Here is a 22986-nt window from a genome sequence, read left to right as displayed (position 1 = left end):
CTGAAACAACAGAGGAATTGGCGAGACAAGCAAGAGTGCTGTTTTCATGGTGAACCTTATCATCAGTGCCAGGGGTTGGAAAGATTGTAAGAGCCACAGCTTGAGACATCATGCCCAGAGGCATTCCCTCCCTGCAAAAATAACTGACTGCTGCTCCTACAAAGCATAACCTACAACCCCATAGGGAATACCTGAGGAGGGTCCCCAGCATAATGGAGGCAGTGATAAGGGAAAAGAGGGTACTAATACATGATGTATGCATGCAAAATATGTTGTCAATAATAAAAAAATAATAAAAAGAGCTAGTTCTATAATAAAGTTGACTTAATGTGCTCAATGGAGTAAGTCTGACTATACTGTTAGATTTTTGACATGTACCTACAATGTATACATTTCCTGTTCTGTCTTGGGTCTCTCTGGGATCAATTTAGAGAAATTTTGAGTAATTCCTTTCAGTGACTTGTCTGTATCTTCTTTAAAAAATGTTAATATAAATATACTGTGTTATTTAACATATAAGAATGTGTAAGGATATAGGTAAATCAGGTGCTATTACAACTCTAATAAATCAATGCCTATGCAGCCAAGTGAATATGTGTTTCCTTAAACCAACTGACTGTTTCACCGTTCATTGGTGTCAGTTACTAATTTTGTAACCTAACATAGTATGTTTAGAGCCACCAGTAACATTATGGGACCCATAGCCATTAAAAAAAAATGGGTCTAGACTCTGTGACAGACAAACAGAGGGAGTCCTATCAACAAGTATCTGGTGACTAAGCAAGTGAAGAGAGCTCCTGTCATAGCCCTGAGTCCAAATGATGTGTTTTATCTGAATCACATGGGATCATATTCTATCATCCACATGCTTCCTACCTGCTCTGGGTCAGGGAGATGGATCAGAATTCCTGCATGCTTGTCAATCAAAAAATTTTAGCATATTTAAAGTAAAATATGCGTCATATACTGACTTCAGGTTAGCCAGATAAAATATCACAGGGTAGGCCAAGGGAAATGACATTTTTCAGTGCAGTCTCTTAATGTGTCAAGGACATCAGCAAGAGACATTGGCTCCAGATCTCTACATCCCAAGAGACAGATGACAGGTCCAAATGACTTCTCATATTTGAATAAAAGAATCTAAAAAAAACTTTATAAAGATCTTCTTTATCTTCTATTTTGTGTGTGTGTGTGTGGGGGCATACATCATTTGGAGTATGCCACAGTCAGTGGAGATTTGTTAAAAGGAAAAAGAAAATCCTCAATGCCCGATAGTATGGGGAATGCCCAGTTTCCCTGGCAAAATACTATGTAGCAATGACCACTATGAAGCTAGTATAAGCCACTGCTTAGATGCTTTAAAACAATATTAAAATAAAAAGGCAATATTTAAATTATTGACATCTACTGTTTCTATTGTTTCACATTATAAATATGTTAAAATAGTACCTATCAATGTACCCAATGGGGAAACCTTACAGAATTCATCAAATTTTTCTTTAGGCACTGAAATCTAATTTTTTTTTTCTGCTGTACTTTCACTTTTCTGAATTTTCCAATTGTAATAAAAACAATGATTTCACCATAATAATAAGATATTCAATGCCATTTATCTTGGTTAAATGTAAAAGTACTAGGATTGTCTCTCTCTTTATTAAAATTTGTTTATTTGAGAAAAGAGGTAAACAGAAAGAAAGAGAATGGGCACACCAGGGCCTCCAGCCACTGCAAACAAACTCCAGATGCATGCACCACCATATGTATCTGGCTTATGTGGGTGCTAGGGAATTGAACCTGGGTCCTTAGGCTTTGCTGGCAAGTGCATTAACCACTGAAAAATCTCCCAAGCCTCTAGGATTCTTTTTTAATCAACTTTCTAACTCAGAATGTCACATTTAGGAGCCACTCCACGTTACTGCACTTAGTCTGAAATCAGTATACACAACCACACTGTTCTGTACTGGAGACAGCAATGGGTGGTTTTTACTATGTTGGACATAAAGCATGAAGTTATACCTTTTAAAAGATCCTTGGCTTTTGCTGAGAAGGCTTCTTTAGGGTTTTCCATGATGTTAACCAGCCAGTCAATGAACTAGGGTAAAAAAGAACACTGTCAGTGAAGAAAACCCTGCAACCAGTATGAGAGCAATCAGTTGTTGGGACTACACACATGAGTAGACATGAAAAAGCCTTTAGGCAAGTCCTGCTTGGGCTGGTGAAGTAGAAATGCAACAGGTAGTAAGAACAAGATATGGGTGAATAGACATGAGACAGGGACTAAAGACAAGATAAGAACATAATTCCAAGTACCATTTAGTCAAAAGACTACACAAAGCCAAACCTACTTCCTTGCTGAAAATCCTAAGGCCTGATGTAGATAGAATGAGAACAATATGGGCCCCAAGGGCCTTCTGTGTGTTGAGAGCATTATCACTCATCACTGTGACAGGCCTAGGGAGGTGAGTATTCTTGCTCAAATCCATTCCCTCTGAAGAGAGTTAAGATCTGAATCTAGTTTCTGCTGACTCCAAAGCCCCATGTGCTTGCTTGCTTTTATTGTACCATGCTGCCTCTCATTGGTTACATATACATTTTGGCCTAGCTTTGTAGATGGGGTAGAAGATAGGGAGATCACCATGCGCCCCTGATTTTGAAACAAAGCTGAGAATAGTTTGTGCACCCCCAAAGGTATAAAATGGAAGTCACAGTGAAGACCCAAATAAAATAAATGTAGAGCCATGTACCAAGTGTGTGAACTATGAATAAGTTCTACAATTAATATTGTATTCATAGTATATCATAGTATTCCTAAGTTGGACTTAGGACTGACTTTTCAGGATGCAGACAAGATTGTTGAATTATATACAGGGTAATTTCATCGATGACTGCATTAATGATAGGTACTAGGCATTTTAACTTCAGATATGAGACACTGGTTGAAGAATAGTAAAATGGGGAGAGAAAGAAAAAACTGCCTAACTCTGCATCTTTTTAAATTTTCCTTTCATGATTTTGTTTCATACAAACCTACTAGTAAGTAAATACAATAACACTACAAATATATAATCAATGCAAGATGGTATCTTGAAGTCCAAAGTGAACAGTGTCGCAGTCCAAAAATAACAGGTGAAGAGACCACATTTAAATTTATTTTGATTAAAAGTAGAACATACAATATAAAACTTAGGGCAGCACTACTAATGTTTATCAGATTTTAGAGGGAAAAGGCCTTTCAGTTGAGACACTCAGTGGGATTAGGCATAGCTCAACTCTGGGTTCACAGCTCAGTAATGTTTTTAAAGCTTAATGTTCATATTTCAAGAATAAGCAAGAAGTCATTAGTTTTAAGGTTTCTACTTCATAAGAATCCAGTTTTGATTAAATAGGATTCAAAAAAGAATTTTCCAGGCCAGGCATGGTGGTACATGCCTTTAATCCCAACATTCAGGACTGTAGTGAGTTCAAGGCCACCCTGTGGTGACACAGTGAATTCCAGGTCAGTCTGGGCTACAGGGAGAACCTACCCTGAAAACAATAACAATAACAAAAGCATTTTTCAATCAATTGTACTAAAAACAGGGCAGAGCCATGGAATGGGACGTACTGAAAATAGTATTTTCCCAATGTTGTGGTAGGAGCCTGCAGATTGACCTTGGAACTATAAAACAAGAAGTGTTACCTACAGCTTGGGCTTTACCTGAACCCTAGTCAGCATCTACAGTAGGCTAGGGTTATGCTGCACACCTGGGGCATGTCTGTGAGATGGGATAAGCCCCAGGGAACCTTCACTGTGACAAGAAGAAAGTGCTTCAGATCTACACTTCCCCACGATGCCCCATTGTTGCCCAGCTTCTTCCACTGCCGCTCAGTTCTCCTTCACACCATCCTGAACTTCATTTTCCTTTCTACCCAGGATCAGGAACATATGTGAATGAACTTATGGGCTTTGCTCACCACCCACCCTTGACTGTAAGAAAGTTGTTGTTTTTATCGCTGTTGCTAGCTGCCAGTCACCAGAGCCTGGGCTGAGATTTGGGGCTGAGTATGCAAGCCTTTGGTGTGATTCAAGTTTCATTTATTCCAGCCTTGCTTCTCTAGCAGGCACAACTGCAGACAATGCCTGCTTGTGTGGCTAGGCAGATGGCAGCCCACTTCACCTTTTGGGGTTTTTAATTTAATTTTATTTTCACTTTTTTTCTTTCAAAGTAGGGTCTCACTCTAGCTCAGGCTAACCTGCAATTCACTATGTAGTCTCAGGGTGGCCTCAAACTCACTGTGATCCACCTACCTCTGCCTCCCAGATGCTGGGATTAAAGATGTGCACCACCATGCCTGGCTCCACCTCACCTTTTGGGTCTGTTCCTTCCATGGTTCTTTTTGTAGCAGCAGCAACATGCTACTGGGAAGGAGAGTGAGAGACTCCTGCAGTGTGACTCTGTGCACTGGACTTCTGCCAAGGAAGGAGGATGTTGGCCCAGTCGGGTCATTCTCCTGATGCCATGGTAACCAGCTGGCACTGAGGCCCAGGAGGAGTGGGGCCTCATGATCTGCCCAAGCCACCACTGCAGCTGAAAATATCAGCAACAAGAAGTCCAAAGCCTGTGAAGGAGACAGAAACACTATTAGGACATATGTTTTAGCAATTCAAAGTGAAACAAGTTCACACAGTCTACATCATGATGCAAACCATCTTCATCTTCAACCCCACTCCTTTTGCCCCACCGCTATGAAAGAAGAGGAACTGAGCAGTTAACTTGATTTTCATGCTTAATGAAGAGGTCCCCTGGGACTCTAGGAGGTTCCCAAGGTCCCCTATGTGAAGACAGAAGGTCCAACAATTTCATTTTTGTTCCTCTAACATTTTAGGAGACACATAACTTATTTTTAATCACATTACAATCTATATACTCCCCTATTATGGTGTTTTTAAAAAGTTTAAGAAATGAAGAAAGAATTATTTATTGTTATGTGGCCAAAACTAATTTAAAAAAACATATATGTGAGTGTGTGTGTATATGTGTGTGTGTGTGTATATACACACACACACATACACACATATGTATGTATAAGATTAGTTTTTCAATTATTTTAGACACTTTTAATAGGGGAGCCTCTGAATTGCTGAATTACTATAGTGTATATTATACTTCTTTCACTAATTTTATGTTGTTTTAATTTTTATAAAAGAGAAAATAAACACAGTTTTAATACAGTTAAAAAAAAAGAAATCAAAAGTCCACACAAATGGTACAGAATTTCAAAGAACATCCCAGATTATCCAAATTTTGCTTGTCCATGGATCATATCTAAAGAGAAATTACTATTTAAAAATGCACAAAATTAAGAAAAACAATGGGAAATAGCTGTGTTCATTTTATTAAATGTTTTCAAAGTCACCCAGTAACAAAGGCTCTTATTTTGGGGGGTGTTGTGGTTTGAATGTAAACTTTTAGAAGGTAAAACCTCATTGGCAGAAGTACATCAGTGTGGGTAGGCCTTCAGGTTTTATAGCCTGGCCTTATGTTCTCTCTCTTTGCTTCCTACCTATAGATGCAATGTGACCGGCTGGTTTCCCATTCCTGCCGTCATACCTTTCTCACTATGATAGACTGTATCCCCTAGAAAAGTAAGCTGAAATAAACCCTTTCCTTTCTTAAGCTACTACTTATTAGGTGTTTAGTCAGAGCAACGAGTAAAGTGATAGGTCCAGGAGGTCATAAGTCACCATGCAGGTATAATAACACCTTCCTTTGAGTAAGTGCACACATAAGGTACATACTGGCACATAAGGTACATACTGGCACATATGAAGATTATTTGCATGTGCTTCTGGAATCTCTTCACACTTGACATTTTTAGTCACATGCAGGTCAGAGAAGAGTCCTACACCTAGCACTCATATCATTTATGGAATACATGCCCTTGGGTTCCCTCTCCAGATAGTACCTTTTGGGTTCTGCCCATGAAGGAACATGTTTTGGTAAAAATATTTCTTGGAAGGAAGGAGGAGAGGGGAGGACTTAAGGGGATGGCATTGTATATGTGTAAGTACAAGAACAGATTTCTGGGAATGGAAAGGCCTAAATGAGGTTAGGGAAAGAGACTGAGTAAGGAAGGATAGGGGAAGGTTAACCCAAATCTAACAGGGTATGAATAAGTAATATGGAAACTTACTTTCTGGATAATGGCACACCCAGAAGCCATAGATTGTTATTAGAAAGTTTTCAGTGCCAGGGATGGGATACCTCCCATTGAGTTGTTGGCGAGATAGGTACCTGATGCTTCCCAAACATTACAGGTCATTGCCAAGGCTCTTGGTTTCCTACCAGCAATAGACAGTAAGACCCTATTGCTAAAGACTAAAGATCACTGAGAAATATTGCTGGACATGAGCTGAAAACCTCCTCCATGTAGAACAGCTTACAGAAAGCTGGAAAAAGCTATGCTGCATGCAGCTCCATGGGACAGACAGAAGTCCTCAGTGGTGATAAATAACAGTGGACACTGAAAGCCTTAAATTTGGCCAGCCAGGTCAAATGAGCCAACAGGCGCAATAGGGGCATGTCTGTTATGGGAGATACCAACCACTCTCTAAATGGACTGGAGGCCCGCTCCATGGGAGGGAACACATGCCTAATACTGAAAGCCTAAGATGGGGCAAGTCACCAGACATAGGGGTGTAATGCCTTCTGGTGTCTGGCTTAATGCATATATTATCCTCATCAAACTGCCTGGTAAACACTTCTTTTAATGTTCATATCTATATATTAATGGTACTCTCACTTTTGATTTAAAGAAGTTTCTTTTTTCAGATGGCATTGACCTCTGGGGTGATTCAAAAGGCACCATAGTGCTGAGAAGAAGTGACAGTGGAGTGCTCAGCACTGAAACATTTCTATCACACCTTCCAAGGCTCAGGGTCCATTGCAGAAGAGGTGGCAGAAAGAATGTATGAGCCAAAGGAAGGGTAGGACTGCTTACAATGCAATTGTTCAGACACAAATTGGCCTTGCTATCCATAACCTCACAGTGCCTGGCACTACTTATGTAAGACCATCACAATAGGAGTAAAAGATGATGACATCAAAATAAAATAGAAACTGTTGGAGAGGGGGAGGGGATATGATGGAGAGTGGAGTTATGAAGGGGCAGGTGTGTGTGGGGGGACTATCATGGTTTATTTATATAATTATGGAAGTTGTCAATAATAAAATACTTTAAAAATGTATCTTGGGCTAGAGAGATGGCTCAGCAGTTAAGAGCACTTCCTGGGCAGGAAAGAAGGCCTGGGCTAGAGAGATGGCTTAGTGGCTAAGGCGCTTGTCTGTGAAGCCTAAGGACTCAAGTTCTGCTCTCCAGATCACACAGAGATGAGGCAAACACAAGGTCACACATGTCCACTAAGCAGTGCAATCATCTGCAGTTTGATTTCAATGGCTGAGGCCCTGGAACACCAATTATCTCTCTTTCTCTCTTTTTTTTTTTTTTTTTTTTGGTTTTTCGAGGCAGGGTCTCACTCTGGCTTAGGCTGACCTGGAATTCACTATGTAGTCTCAGGGTGGCCTCGAACTCACGGCGATCCTCCTACCTCTGCCTCCCGAGTGCTGGGATTAAAGGCGTGTGCCACCACACCCGGCTACTTTCTCTCTCTCTTAAAATAAAAAAGAATGAGGGCCTGAGGAAGCTGGAGAGACCACTCAAGTTCAATCTCCAGAACTCATACAAACAGCTTGGTGTAGTCATACATGCCTGTATCCCCAGTCTTGTGGTAAGCAGAGACCAGAGAATTACTGGAGCTCATGGAGGGGGGAAAAAAAAAAAACCCAGCAAGTTTTTGGATCAGCGAGAAACTCTGGCTCACTAAGAAGTGGTGGATGAGTGACAGAAGGAAATACCCCTCCAGCCTTCACAGGTGTGCGCACCACACTGCTGCCCAGCCTATGGAGTGCTGTGTGGTACATACACATATGTATATCTAACACAAGACACATCACATTACACACACAGTTCTCAAAGGACGGTTCTGGGTATGTCCAGGACCATTGTAAGAATACCTGTCATCTTGTGACATCAAAGAATCACTGCCAGTATTTCTTGAAATAAAAGGAAAGAGGGAAAGAACCAAGAGCATGTTTGGCTTTGGATCTTGGATGTCCCCCAAGACCTGTGTGTTACAGGCTTAGTCCCCAGGGTCAGAAGACTTTGGCTCATCCAGGGGATGCCTTTTAAAAGGAATACAGACCCGAGATCCTTCTTCTTCTTTTTAATTTTCTGAACACAGGTGAGTAGTTTTTTGTTTGTTTGTTGTTGGTAGTGGTGTGTGTGTGTGTGTGTGTGTGTGTGTGCATGCGTGCATGCGTGTTGTTCAGTTTTACAACTCTCTTTCCATAATGAATTGACTCACTACAGGCCCAAAGCAAAGGGATCAATAGATCCTGGACTAAAACTTCCCAAACTATAAGCTCAGGTATTAGTTAGAGGAATAAAAAACTGACAAACATGCAGCAACATATTCTTTGGGGAGAGTAAAGCACAGTACTCTCTAGACTGTACCTCATCAACAGCCACATTCTGAATAGACATTGACTGGTAAGCAACATTTCTGATATAACCCATCAGTTCCAAGAGCCATTCCATTCTCTTCAACACACCTGAAACAAAATCAATATACATATTCTTTTGACAGGACCATGATTTTCCTTTGACATATGAAACAAATCAGTAGTAACCATCACAACTAAAGCAGAATACCTGGTCAGCAGTCAATTAAATGGTTTAAGTTCCCATGTTATACCTGAGATTGTACATGTGATTGATACCATTCATATCAGGAAACTACTCTGGCTTTTATTTTCAAATTTGAAGCTCTTTTTTAAACCTCCCTGCCCAGTAATGATAAGATATATTTGTTAGTATTTTTTTTTTTTTTACATAGTAAACCCATCAGGACACACCAGGCACAGCAACTAGCTAGTAATGTTGAGTCCTAGTAATGTTTTATAGTCTTTCTTTGCTTAAGTATTCCCAATTTATGCCAAAATAACAAAAAACCTATTCCAAACACATAAAAAGAAAAAGAAAAACCAAGCAATTTGTGAGGTAAATGGAGATCAAATATTGATTCTATCTTAAAAAATTGTTTATAAAAGAGTCAGCACAGGAAAAAATGACTTGGGTTTCAAAATGTAATAACTATAAGCAAAAGGAGTATTAAGTTTGAAAGTTGCTTAGTTATAACTAAAGGCAACATTCAGTAATTGTGGCTTATTCTATATATCTGAATGAGTATCTGGAGACACCCACTAGATTTTTGTTTTCCTGCTATGACCAAAAACATCAAAGAAGCCTTTGGGGAGCTCCAGTTTTCAAATGATTCTTAAAATATAATTTGTAATATGGTCTAAAAGTTGTAGCATGTGGTTCATTACCTCTGCAGTCTTTATACCAAATGACTATTTAAATGTGTTGTTTTTCTTTTCCTTTTTGACAGTTTATTAAATGATTGCCCCCAAAACCATTTCCATTACATTACCAGGCAGAATCAATTTCTTTTCTTGTGGGTTTAGGAAACAAAGTTAAATAGACAGATGCAACCTCATGGATGCGTTTGTATCCTTGACAGGGTAGAAGACTAAATATAAAACTCTCAAAAGAATTAATTCCTGTACCCAAGAAGAGATGCTGTGGGCTGTGGCTTCTCATTTCCATCCACAGCACTATTCATTTGGTATGATGCTTAACCCGTGTCTAGGTCTTCAATGGAGAAGTATTGCACAATTTGAAAGAGCCAGCAGGGCTAGAGAGATGGCTTAGCAGTTAAGGCACCTGCCTATTAAGCCTAAGAACCCAGGTTCTATTCCCCAGAACTCATGTAAGCCAATGCACAAGGTGGTACATGCATCTGGAGTTCACTTGTGGTGACTAAAGGCCCTGGCACATCCATTCTCTCTATCTGCACCCCCCCCCCCAGTCTCTCTTAAATAAATAAATAAATTTTAAAAGAGTCAGGAGGCAAATGTTATTTCTGTTCCTGGAATTTGCCCCAACTGTCCTTACCTGTGTTGGCATGGCTCACAATCCGTGCCTGGTATAAGCTGTGCAGAATCATCCAGGCCAGTGTCTCTCTCTCATGGTGCTGCACAGCCACACTGACCACATCAGTTAGGCTCATCATGGGGAATCGTCCTTGAGAGACTAAGTACAACTTAACAAAGGAAGCCTTTTCCACGTTGCTCTGTAAAATAAACAAAACAAAACAACAAAAAAACCCCAATTGTTATGTTGACTGAAGTGGCTACAGAACCTCAGGGCAGGGGCAAAACAGAAAGACTCAGCTTGAGCTATTATCCCAAATGCTGAAGGTGTTCCCTTGCTGGAGAGTACGACCTATCTGCCTGTCTGTGACACAAATGCACAGACAACAGAGGGTTTGATGTCACCTCCTGTTGTTTCATAAGATCTGAGACGTGCCCAGGTTATCAGATAAGTACATACAGATAATAATCACGTAACAAATGTCTTACTTATCATGTGCCAAACACCATTCTAAGCACTTAACACACATTAACTCAACAGTTTTCAAAATGTGGTACACAGACCTCTGGAGATCCCAAAGACTTCTAAGAGGTTCTATGAAGTAGAAACTTTTTATAATTATACCAAACTCTCCTTGCATTTTCTCTATTTTTTACTACCACTTGTAATTATTTAGAAAGCTAGTTTCACCTAACAGTCTAGTAAACAATAAAAATTATTAGGCTTCATTAAACTTTGGCCCTTGCATATACATCTTTTTATATTCTATGTTGCAAAATGGAGAAAGTTATAACAGACTTATGCTGTAAAATCAAGTATGATGGTTGGGTCAAAGAAAAAGACTTGTAAGATTGAAATGTGAGCTAAAATATATACTCATATAATAATAATAAACACAAGTTATGGTTATTTCAACTTCTCTTTAACAGACTGTTTTTTTTTTTTTTTTAAATGAAGGAGCTGGGCGTGGTGGCACACGCCTTTAATCCTAACACTTGGGAGGCAGAGACTATACAATGAATTCCAGGTCAGCCTAAGCTAGAGTGAGAACCTACCTCGAAAAATCAAAAAACAAAAATTGAAGGAAATGAGCCTATAATATCAAGGAAAACACCTGGTATTTTTGCTGTCAATAATTAAATTCAAACCTTCTGATGAAAATCCAATTTTTTGAAAATTTGTATCTGTTACTACAAGCTTGGCAGTTTCCCATATGTCAAATGCTTTTCTGATGAGATTTCTGGGGATAATTGCACATGCAGTGTTTTGATATCATATAAGGAAACGTATCAACATTTGGAAGTTCTTCAAAACTCTAGTTCTCCAACATTTTCCAAATGACCAGTGTATGACATTAGAAAATCATGCATGGGTAAGACAGACCAGTGAATTTTCATGTCACAGAAGAGATGAATTTCACTGGCATGGTTTTGGAATTCACACTGCAAGCAACCTGGAAGAAACTACCAGTTGTTGATTTTTTGGTAGAGTATCAAAGAAGAATTCTCAGAAAAGAGCATTACTCTCCTCCTCCTCTTCCCACTGACACATACACACAAGGCTAAGATTTCTTTACATACTTCATCAGTTATCATATCAGCATGGAAGAAAAGCCTTTTCATCAGATATTAGTTAAATCATATCACTTGTCTCAATATTTTATATGAGTGTGTGTATTAGAAGATGTTTTCACCATTTGTGTTAAGATATAATGAGTTTACTCTTACTTTTCAGCAAATTCTTAATTTATTCCTAGCTACTTTTCAATAAGGTAAATATGAACAAATATAACCCATATAAGCAAATCTCTTTGGTGTCCCCAAATAGTTAAGGACTAATGTGTCTGAGGCAGTAACATTTGAGACCTTCTGTATTAGCCATTTAATTCATAATTCATACAGCAACCTTCTGCAATACATTACATATATATATATATGTATATGTGTGTGCATATATATATATATATATATTTGTAGATGAAAAAAGATAAGCAGAAATGTGAACTACCTTTCTTGAGGCCTCAGGCAAGAGTTGGCACAGTAAGGACCCAAAGAGAGAACTGTGCTCATCACTGTTTCATTCTTACCTCTCCTCTATCCAAAAATGAGCAGAAAACTGACTTAGTGGAGCCCACTCACTCTTTTGAGGACATTAAAAAATTATTTAGTGTGTTCCTGAGATAGCACAGTAACCTTTAGCTTTAGGTGCCAAGAAGTAAATTACATGCTTTGTTTCAAACCATTTTATAGGAATACAATTAGCTACATGAATGCAATCATTATGATAATAAGTAATTACTGAGTTTTTGCCTTGTGCTAGGCATGGTTCCAATTTCTTATCAGGGAGCATGTCAGTTAACTCTTTAAACAACCCTAAACCCTTTACTTTTTGGCAAAACTAAGGCAGAAACAGGGCATGCGACTTACCCAAGGCCACACTGATCATCAGCTGCACATGTGGATGCTCAGAGCATCAGTGAGGCTCCTGCGCCCACTCTCTTACCACTTCCCTGAACTACTTTTCTGCTTCAAACTGGCCAACCTCTGAAATGCTGACCTCCCAAGTACTCTGTAACAGTGGTTCTCAACCTCAGGATACACAAGAATTGCCTGGATGGAGAGACTATTTAAGCATGGACTGTGGGACCCAACAGTCTAGAGGAGGACTTGAGAATTACCCATTTCCAACATGGGGCTGAGCAGTGCTGATGCCACCAGTTGAGAGACCACACTCTGAAAGCCACTGCTGTCTTTATGAAGCAGAAATGTGAGGATACAACTGAATGAGCAAACCTGCCTTGGGGTGAAGACAAGATGCCCACTGGCTCTTCGGGAGAGGAAGCTCAAGATATTAGCTGTATGAAATGAGTATGCCAACTGGGGTGTGCTTATTTTATCATCCACAACTCAAATTCAATAAAGCACTTTGTGTTTGATTTGCTAAGCCTGACCACTTTTATCAATGTGTTACTTTTTGCTCCTTTATCATCTGAGTGGTAACAGGAGGTGAGGTGGTTTGAATGTAAAATGCCCCTGTAGATTCTTGTGTTTAAATACTTAATCCCCAGCTGACAGTGCTGTTTGGGAAGTCTGTGGAACCTTCAGGAGGTGGAGTCTTGCTGGAGAAACTGGGTCACTGGGGGTGAAGCTTGTGGTTTTATAGCCCAATCTCATTTGTTCTTTTTCTGTTTCCTGTTTCCCCATTGTGTCAATGTGATACATATGTGACTACCTCCCACTCCTGCCTGCCATGTGGGACTCTACCTTCTGGAACTGTAAGTTGTATTAAGCTCTTTTCCTTCTATAAGTTGCTTCTATTTGACTATTTGGTCCCAGCAGTGGCTCATACTTTATGGAAAAAGTAATGACATAGAGGGTACTTGTTAATTTTCCTGTGCCAGGGCCAAGAAGGCTTATTTTTCAATAGACTACCAAAAGGATAGGAAAATAAGTGTGAGAATAGAACAATTTATTTATGACTTCAGTACCCCAGAAATTTCTTTGGTCAGAATGTTCCCATTATTAGGGATAGCATCTCAAAGAGATGGCTGAGTACTAAATTCTGCCCACAAACATGAAGATGTTCTTGACAAAGTGTACGAATGCAGGTTATAGCCACTCATCTACTACCTACCTGCATTAGTCACTTTTCTTGTTGCTCTGAGCAAACACCTGACAAGACAGTTTTAAATGAGTAAGGTTTTATTCTGGGTTACAGTTCCAAGGGATTCAGTCCATCATGAAAGGGAGGCCAGCTAGCTGCAGGAGCAGTTGAATGGTTACATGGCCGCTGCAGTCCGCAAATGGGGAGAGAGGAATGCTTGTGCTCATCTTTCTCTTTATTCTGCCCATGAAATGGTCTGTATAGTACAGGTTTTGAAGGTATAAAAGATGCAAGATTGAGGAGGGTCACAGAATCTTGTGCCATAGATCTGGAGCCACTAAGACCAAACAACATATGGCAGGGTAAGAATTCCTGTAAGGAGGCTGTGAGGGGTGACTACATGGAGCTATGAAGGTGAACTCTAAGTTGCAGTGGAATCCCAGGATGTTGTAGATGCCAGAATATAGAATGTATGCTGTGGGTTCAGAGTGGAGCTACTCTGAGAGAGAGGCTGTGAACGCCACAGACAGCAGAGATGAAGGAACAAACCATTTGGAGTCAAGATGATTGCATCACAAGGCATAGTTGACACACATGTAGCTAAAGATTTGGAGTCGACCCTGCTGGATTTTGGCCTTGCTTTGGTCTGATCTTTCCTTGTTATGACTCCATTCTTCCTTTAAAATATTTTATTTATTTGTAAGCATGTGTACATGTGCACCTGTGTGTGTATGTATACACATGTCTGTACCAGGGTCTTGCTATACTACAAACAAATGCCTGTCTGACTTTATTATATGTGTACTTGGGAATTGAGTCCCAGGCCCTCAAGGTTTTCAAGCAAGCACCTTTAGCCACTGAGCCATCTCCCCAGCCCAATTCCTTAGGAGTATTTACTCCTTGCCATTCTATGTTGAAACTTATATACCTTTTTTATGTTATAGAAACTCACAATTAAGAGACTGCCTGAGTCTCAGAAAAGACTGCACTTATACTTTTGAATAGTGTTGGGACTGTTAGAAACTATGGGGACTTTTGAAGATGAAGGGAACTCTGCTTGTATTATGAGATGCCTATGAGCATATGGGGGCAAGGGGTGGGAGGTTATGGCTTCAACGTGTTTTCTCTGAGTGTCAAGTTGAAAGGAGGTGGAGTTCTGATGGCTAATCTCTGATTATCACATTGACAGGATTTATAATAGACATAGTTTATAATGGATACAAATCTCTGGTCATGTCTATGAGAGATTTATTAGATTATCAGAGGAGAGAAGACCCACCCACAATGTGGGTGTAACCATTCTACAGGCTGAGCATCCTGTACTGTATGAAAAGAGAAAATAAGACGGGCGTGGTGGCACACACCTTTAATCCCAGCACTCAGGAGGCAGAGGTAGGAAAATCGCTGTGAATTCAAGGCCACCCTGAGGCTCCATAGTGAATTCCAGGTCAGCCTGGGCTAGAGTGAGACCCTACCTTGAAAAAAAAGAGAGAGAGAGAGAGAGAGAGAGAGAGAGAGAAAGTGAGCTGCCTAGTCTCTGCTTTTTCACTGTGGACTGAACATGATTAGCTATCTTTAGTTTTTATATCTTACTTTCCCTGCTATGACAGACAACAAAACAAAATAAACCCTTTTTTCTTTTTTTCCCTCAATTTTTATTAACATTTTCCATGATTATAAAAAATATCCCATGGTAATACCTTCCCTCGCCCCACACTTTCCCCTTTGAAATTCCATTCTCTATCAACCCTTTTTTCCCTTCTGCCTTCCTTAAGTACTTTCTTATTAGGTATTTGGTCACAGCAATCGGAAAATAATTAAAACAGTATATCTTTTGACTTCAATTAAACCAATCTAGAAACTCCCTCACAGACATGCCTAGAGGTTTGTCTCCTAAGAGATTTCAGAACCTGTCAAGTTGACCATCAGGATTAATTATAATACCATCTATACAACATGCATTAAACACCAGTCACACTACTAGACTGGCTGCTGGATGAACCTTCCCACCTCTAGTGAAACAGAAAGTCAGGTTCCTAAAAGTAACTGGTCACAAAAATGAAGCAAATTCTGCTTCAACCACAGGATAGTGTACAGACTTCTAAAGGGTAATTTCTGCTCAGCTTTACCTTAGAGACCTGGAAAACTCGGCTGGCACCATCATCTGTCATTTCTGAGAGGCACTTCGCTACAGTGATGTATAGCTCTAGATCACATCTCTGGTAAAAACAAACCCAAGCATGTCAAAATACAATGTAAGACAAAAACGCCAAATCTGTTCTTAATATTCTGACCAATTATAACACTTATTTATGCCCAAGAGCAGAAACTGATAGGATTTTAAGTTTAAGTACACCAAAACATGGTCAGTCTTCCTCATTTTAAAGAACAACTTTCTCATTACTCTGTGTACTTGTTGAGCAGTACTTTCTTATCGGAATTCCATTGTTCTAAACAGACGCTGGACCTCTTTGTGATATTGCAATGTCTGTGTGAGAGGAGTAGGGCTGAGACAAAATCATCTCACAGAAACTGGACAATTTTGCACGAGAACTCTCTGTGGGCTCTTCTTCTACCAGCATCTGATCTAAAGGTCTAACAGCAATGTTCCTGGTGCAGCACTGGTTAACCCACCGCTAAGCTTGCTCAAAACTTTGGTTCTAAATATTCAACCTCAGTTTAGATATTGGAAGCAAACACACTCCTTGTGAAGAATGCGGTTACTTCTTGTGAGCCTTCCCACCCACATTCTTAAAACATACCCCCACCCTGCTTTGCCAAAATGGCTTTCAAGAAGCCCAAACATAAATTGTCAGGAATGTAAATATTTTTGTTCCTCACCCGAATCTTATTTGGAAGAAGGTCAAAAATTTTCCCAGTAGCCTCACAGAGCAGACTCCAGAGGTGGTGGGAAGGACTGGGCAGTTTCATGGCCTGGCTCAGACCTTGTAAGGCACTCAGGCATAACTCAGAATTACATGGTGTGGAAGTTGCTTTAAAAACTGCCACCATTAAGTTTTCAACAAATCCCTGGATCTGTTCATCAGAGATGTGCTTTATCCACTGAGGCAGAGACGACAGCAGGTATTTCTGGATGTTTAGCTGGAAGGAAAGTAGGAACAGTGAGACACACATAGGTAAGAGGCAGTGTTAAGGCCTCTGCTTCAAGGTCACCACCAAGGTGGGCGGTGGACGCGGAGAGGAAAAGGGGCAGGTTCCTTCCTTCTCCCTCATTCCCCATAGTGTCACAGTCCAATGCATGTGACTCTGGCAGCTGTAGTCACTTCTGATAGGGGTGAATCATATGTGTGCATGGGATCTGCCCATCTTGGAACTTGGGAACTATTCAGCTAAACCTTGTACCTTTTCTGAGAGGGGAATAAAACACTACTTTCTGAAAGTACGTGACAGCTGCTATTCAGTTTTAAAAAGCCACATTCTCTAGCCAGAAAAGCTCCTATAAGTGAAAAGCTCATTAGCTTGAAATTAACTAAACAGAACATCTGTTATTATTAGCTTCTTCTTAGGAAAAATAAGGAAATAATATGGGGAACTGGCCTGCTGTAGCCACTTCTGACCCAAGAGCCACAAGCTGAGCATGTGGGCCTGACCAAGGCATCCCAGAGTCCATGAAAGGCAAGCGGGAGCAGGACTGTGTTAGCTGTGTCACTTGACGAACGTGAGGCGGGGACACTTACCGATACTTCAGAAACACACGGGATAGTAAAAGGGCACCAGTCTAAAACAAATGGGCTAACCAATTAAAACCTGACAGTCAAATAACGTTTTTTCCAAAATGGTCACTGCACTGGCAAGTGACTTTTGAAGAGCTCATTTTAAAGAACATGCCAGCTCAGATCATCTTATAAGAAAATAAACAAACAATTTGTTAACTAAGATTAAGAATAAATGTCAATAACCAAAAGCAGAGAGCTGCCTAGTTCTAAAACAGAGAAGAAAATACTACAAAAACATAGAGACATTTCTGAGGTCATGAGAACAGACTGCTAGAGAGACAACTGATTTAACAGGGCCAAGAATTTACAACTTGGGCTTTTGAAGCACCTAGCCACTATCCATGCCTGGATTAGCTATGAAAATTTTGCTTGACTCCACTTATACCAGTTTATAATTTATAAAATGGAAATAATAAAATATGTCTCACAAAAGTAAAATATGCCAGATATAAATGATTTTAAATTATGGTTCTGTTCTAAAGAACTTCTAAAATTTATATGCATTATAAATTTATATGAAAGGTCAATTAAAAAATCAGTTATAGGGGCTGGAGTGATGGCTCAGCAGTTAAAGGTGCGTGCTTGTAAAGCCTGACAACACAGGTTTGGTTCCCAAGTACCCACATATCACCAGTTATGAAGTGGCACATACATCTGAAATTTGTTTGCAGTGGCAACAGGCCCTGGCATACCCAAACTCTCTCCCTGTCTCTCTCTAAAATATACATAGATAATACATCTTTGGTGGCCTGGGCCTGAGGCTGGGAATACAGACTGACTAAAAAGACTCAGTGGGGCTTGCATCAGATGAGTATGAACATATAAACTAAAACTCACCAAAGTTTATACTTCAAATGATACTCTTAGAGTATAAAAATTATAACTAAATAAGGTTGTTTTTGAAATTGAACTGCCAGAGATTAAATATAATGCCTCTAAATATTCACCAAGGGCTAACATGTAGCAAGTCATAGCGAGTGCGCAGTAGATGACAGCTAGATGGAAGTCACGAGGATGGACAAGTGAGGCAATGATAGCACTGGTAGAAAGAAACCATGTATTTTAAAAGACCACTGGGAGGAGGAGATAAGGCTTTAAAAGAGAACAAAAAGAGTAGGGACTGAAGACAAAGGATTGAAGAAGTAAGAGAGAGAGCTTCACACTACTTCTAGAGACTAAAGCCTGAATATAGAAGGAATTTGTCATGAAAGCCATGTACTGATCTATGGAACTGTAGAAGATATTTTTCTGTCTTAGTTTGAAATATATTCAAACTTATGTGTCTCTTACTAACTTTACATATTTAAACATTTTTTTCTCAATTATTATTTGCCTGTTGTCCATCTACCTGGACAGTGCTAACTCCCACACTCTATCACATATTATAGACTGAGTCATTTCCACCTCAGCCCATTGTTTAAGATGAACACCCTAGAAAGATGCTCCATTCCTTCCACCTTTCTGTCCCCACCACCTTCCCCAGGTGCCTCTTCCTTGAAGACTTGATGCCTATCCAAATCCCACTAGTCCTTCTAACAGCCTCACAAATTTCTAGGAATATGTGCTCTAGAGAAAAGGACCAATACCTTTGATCATCATTTTTAGTTTTTGTAATAAATAATAAAGTGTGACTGCTAGAGCTTTTCCTTCTGTTGGCAAGCTACTAACAAGTCCTCAACCTTAGTAAATTTGTACCTGCCTTCTTCTGACTTATAGAACACACCTTCATAAGCACCTTCACCTCCCATTGCTCACACCCTGGAGCTACTACATACACTCAGACTGTGGATCAGTGGTGGCATCACCCATAAGCCCAGCAGGGCAGCCGCATTCTGTGATGACTGTGTCTGAGTCACAATAATTTCAAGGCACAGCTGCTGTATCTCTTCACCTGAAAGAGAAGGGAACAAATTTCTATAATGTAATTACTCAGTTCTGTAACTCACTTTTAGGGTTTAGTGGCAAGGTCAAAGAATCAGGTTGGATCACTTCTGTAGCCAACAGAATTTAGGAAACCCAAAGGTATTTGAGCGATGAGTCTAAGAACACACCCAGTGGTATCATAGTTCCAAGTCTTGGGACTGGCAAAGGCCTTGAACTTCCTAGGAAAATTTCTCTGACAATATCTAGAGAAAACCGATCACTCAAACACTATCACAAATACGAGGGACTGGCTGGAGAGATGGCTCAGTGGTTAAGGAGCTTGATTGCAAAACCTAATGACCTGGGTTTAATTCCCAAGTATCCACGTTAAGAAAGATACACAAAGTGGCACATGCACCTGAAGTTTGCACCCATTCTTTCTGTCTCTCTTTTCTCTCTTCCTACTTATAAATAAATAAATTAATTAATTAAAAAGAATTTGAGAAAATCCTAGCTAAAATCTCTCTGTGCCTGTTTTTCCCCATCTCTCTACCATGACTTTAATATGTAGAAAAGTCTCTCTGTACCTATGGGTATAGCCACCTTATCTAGTGATCAGGTTTTTATACTGATTCCCATAAGTGGTCTTATTTTCCATGACACCTTTTATCCTTTCCCTCCCTCCCTACTCTCCTTACTTACTTTTTCATATATATATATATATATATATATATACACACATACATACACATACATACACACACACACACTCACATGGGATTTTTTATTTTATATATATATATATATATATAATAGGATTTAATTAAAACAGATATAACATATAAAAGCAGGGGAGAAAGGAACAGATTCTTTTAAAAATCTCTGGAATGGTAACATGATGACACTATGTGTTTCTTCTTTCCCCTCCCCCCTTTCCTCCTTCCTTTTTATCTCCCCCCTTTTCTCTCATCTCTGATCTTCCTTACTTTCTTCCCTGCTGGGGCAGGAGTCAAGAGCATGAATTCACACTTGCAGATGGTGATTGCTTTCTATATGAAAGAAGCTGCTGTGGATAAGGTGGGCCTTATGCCTGCCTGCGAGGTATGCATTCTTGGTCTCTCCACAGAGAATCTCTGGTCTACAGAATCAAGGCTCCTAATGAAGTTCACATTCCAATCCTTGAATCTGTGATATCACCCAATATAACATTGGAGCTTTGCAGATGTGACTAAAGCTAAATGCCCTACCACTGGGAGACTGGGGTTACTTAAGTGGGCTCCTTAAGCAATGAGGGTAAAGAAAGGGGCTGCATATAAAAGGAGGTGGGCAGCCTCCAGAAGCTGGAAGAAAAAGGACTGTCCTCTAGAGAGGAATTCTGCTGTCCTGGTGCTTTTATCTTAGTCTTGTGAGAACTATGCTGGACTTTTGGCCTACAGATAAGAAACTTGGATAATTTCATTTCAGCATCAGTATGAAAGTACACATCCCACACAGTGCTTCCTTGAAGCTAAGGCTCAGGAAGTGCAGCCTGATGACCACCAAATGAAGACTGTACCAACATACCAAGCATATGCACAGCTCGGTTAAGGGTTGTTTTGGAAGATAACATCTGGTCTGTGTCTTTCCTCTCTTCCTCCTCATGCCAGGCTGCAGGGACTCACTGACTCAGGAAGTATAACTCAGTCACCCCATCCAATATGACAACACTCAAGACCTGACCAATCTGCTGTGACACAAAATCTGTTTTCTACTCAAGTTAGATTCCAAGAGCCAATTCTGAACACCTAAAAATGCTTATTCTTTACCAAAATTGAGCCTCAGGAGTGGAGAGAGCAGGGCAGCCCAGTTTGCAGGAGGATACTGGTGGCTTTCCCCAATGGCTGCTATGGGTTTCATCACTACTTTGAGAAGGCAAGGAGGTACTGCTTCAGGACCTGTAACAGGAAAAAAGAAATATATATAAACACACACACACACACACATACATCTCACCTGTATAGCTTCATGAAAGTGGAAAGTGCTAACTTTGTCTTTCTTTGTTCTTCTAATGTTAAAGGAGAAGCCCAGGGAAAAGGAGAGTCCCAGGGGAAAAGAGCAGCCCAGGGGATAGGAGAAGCCCAGGGGAAAGGAGAGGCCCAGGGGAAGGGAGAATCCAGGGGAAAGGAGAAGCCCAAGGGAAAGGAGAGGTCCAGTGGAAAGGAGAAGCCAAGGGGAAAGGATAGGCCCAGGGGACAGGAAAAGTAGCCAATTAGAAGGAAAAGAAACCAAAGAAGCAGGTCTTGTGGAAAAGCAGACGTGAGAGAAAAGAGAAGCATGGGAATAAAGAGAAGCAGAGTCAGAAGAAAAAGAAACCATATAAGACCAGAGAGGAGAAGCAGTACAGGCGGGGTCAGCAAAGGGAAGCCAAACATAGAAAAAGCAAAGCAAAAGGGAGAAGCAGGCAAGAATCAACAGAAAAACCATCAGTAGGCACACAGACAGGGAGGGGCAGAAATGGAGTTTGCCAGCTAAAGAGGAATGGCCATAGAGAAGAACTCCATATAAGTTACTGATTACAAATCCTTACTTCAATTCCATCTCCTCTTGCACATTTCACTCTCATTCCAACCCAAAGAGTACAGTACCAAAAATCATCATGTTTTCTTAGCCTAGCCATTCACCACCCACCTCTCCTTTCTGCTGGATAAAAGTAGCATTGTGCCTTGCAATGTTTCATCTCTACTTCTCTTTTGCTTTTCAAAAATGGTAAAGCTTCACTCCTACTACTCATCTGTGCTGTGAAGCCAACAAGTAATCCTTTTCTTCTGTCTCACCTAGCAATTTATTGGGACTTTAGCAAACATCATCACAGAGTTCACCACTGCTATTTCAAAAGGACTTTCTGACCATGGAAGTACACACATTTACAAATACATTCATTCAAAATTTACTATTAGGTATTAAGTGCTACTCCCAACAATGGACACTGAGCTGGACCAGACAGTCCAGATGCTGCCCTCCATGAAGCTTACATTCTAAGGATAAACAAAAGGCAAAATAAATTGTTGAAATAAATAAATAAGTTGTTGAGATATAGTACTGACTTGCTAGCTATTCACAAAATTATATTGATCATACACATTTGTAACAAGTGTCTTTATAAAATGCTGTCTACAGACTGAACTCTGATTTAATGCAACAAAAATTAATCTCCTTTTAAAGGATCCTTTTGTTGCATGATTTACAGAAATGTCCTGATGAAGTAGTAGACCGTAATAAAATATGTAAAAAATAATATTTGTCTCATATTAAGGGCATGTATATATTTCTGTATTGAAGACATTAAATCATATGCAGGTGTCTATTTTAAGATCTCAACTTTTATTCTAGATTCTTCAGCAAAATTCACTATGAACATTTTGTAGTTTCCAAGCAATTTAGGGAGCTGGGAAAAAACATTCAACCTTTCCTTTCAAACCAAGACCCCAAGTGAAACATGAGGAGGTTTTAGAAGTTTCATTGCTTGGACAATGAGCTTTCCTTTGACAGGAAAACGGAACAATGATTGCACTTAAGTGTTGCTTCTATATTCACAAGAGCTGACCTAATACACACACAAGTGTCAGAAATAAGAACTTGTACATGGAAAGTGGGGTTGAAAATCATGTTTGTGCCATATAATGCAATCTTTCACAATTAAGATGGCAGGGAATCAATATGGAGCAGCCTAACTGGATCACACAAATTTCCCACTATATTTACAGGGAAC

The 22986-nt window shown here is 39.9% G+C and overlaps 1 protein-coding gene across 2 annotated transcripts in view; it reads right to left on the bottom strand.

Annotated features, from left to right (window-relative positions):
- The window catches only part of Focad (focadhesin), a 364375-nt gene that overhangs the window by 5352 nt on the left and 336037 nt on the right, over window positions 1-22986 (bottom strand). For both annotated transcript variants that reach the window (XM_004658412.2, XM_045146459.1), the window contains 8 exons: window positions 21044-21172; window positions 19151-19266; window positions 16480-16740; window positions 15768-15857; window positions 10057-10234; window positions 8554-8651; window positions 4348-4599; window positions 2017-2092 (listed from right to left, as the gene is read on the bottom strand). In XM_004658412.2, coding sequence (XP_004658469.1) covers window positions 2017-2092; window positions 4348-4599; window positions 8554-8651; window positions 10057-10234; window positions 15768-15857; window positions 16480-16740; window positions 19151-19266; window positions 21044-21172 — 1200 coding nt within the window. The remainder of the gene's footprint in view (window positions 1-2016; window positions 2093-4347; window positions 4600-8553; window positions 8652-10056; window positions 10235-15767; window positions 15858-16479; window positions 16741-19150; window positions 19267-21043; window positions 21173-22986) is intronic.

The sequence above is a fragment of the Jaculus jaculus genome, chromosome 1, assembly GCF_020740685.1.
Source record: "Jaculus jaculus isolate mJacJac1 chromosome 1, mJacJac1.mat.Y.cur, whole genome shotgun sequence".
Lineage (NCBI taxonomy): Eukaryota > Metazoa > Chordata > Mammalia > Rodentia > Dipodidae > Jaculus > Jaculus jaculus.
Note: the sequence above shows the minus strand (reverse complement) of the source record. Positions and strands in the feature narration are given on the sequence as shown.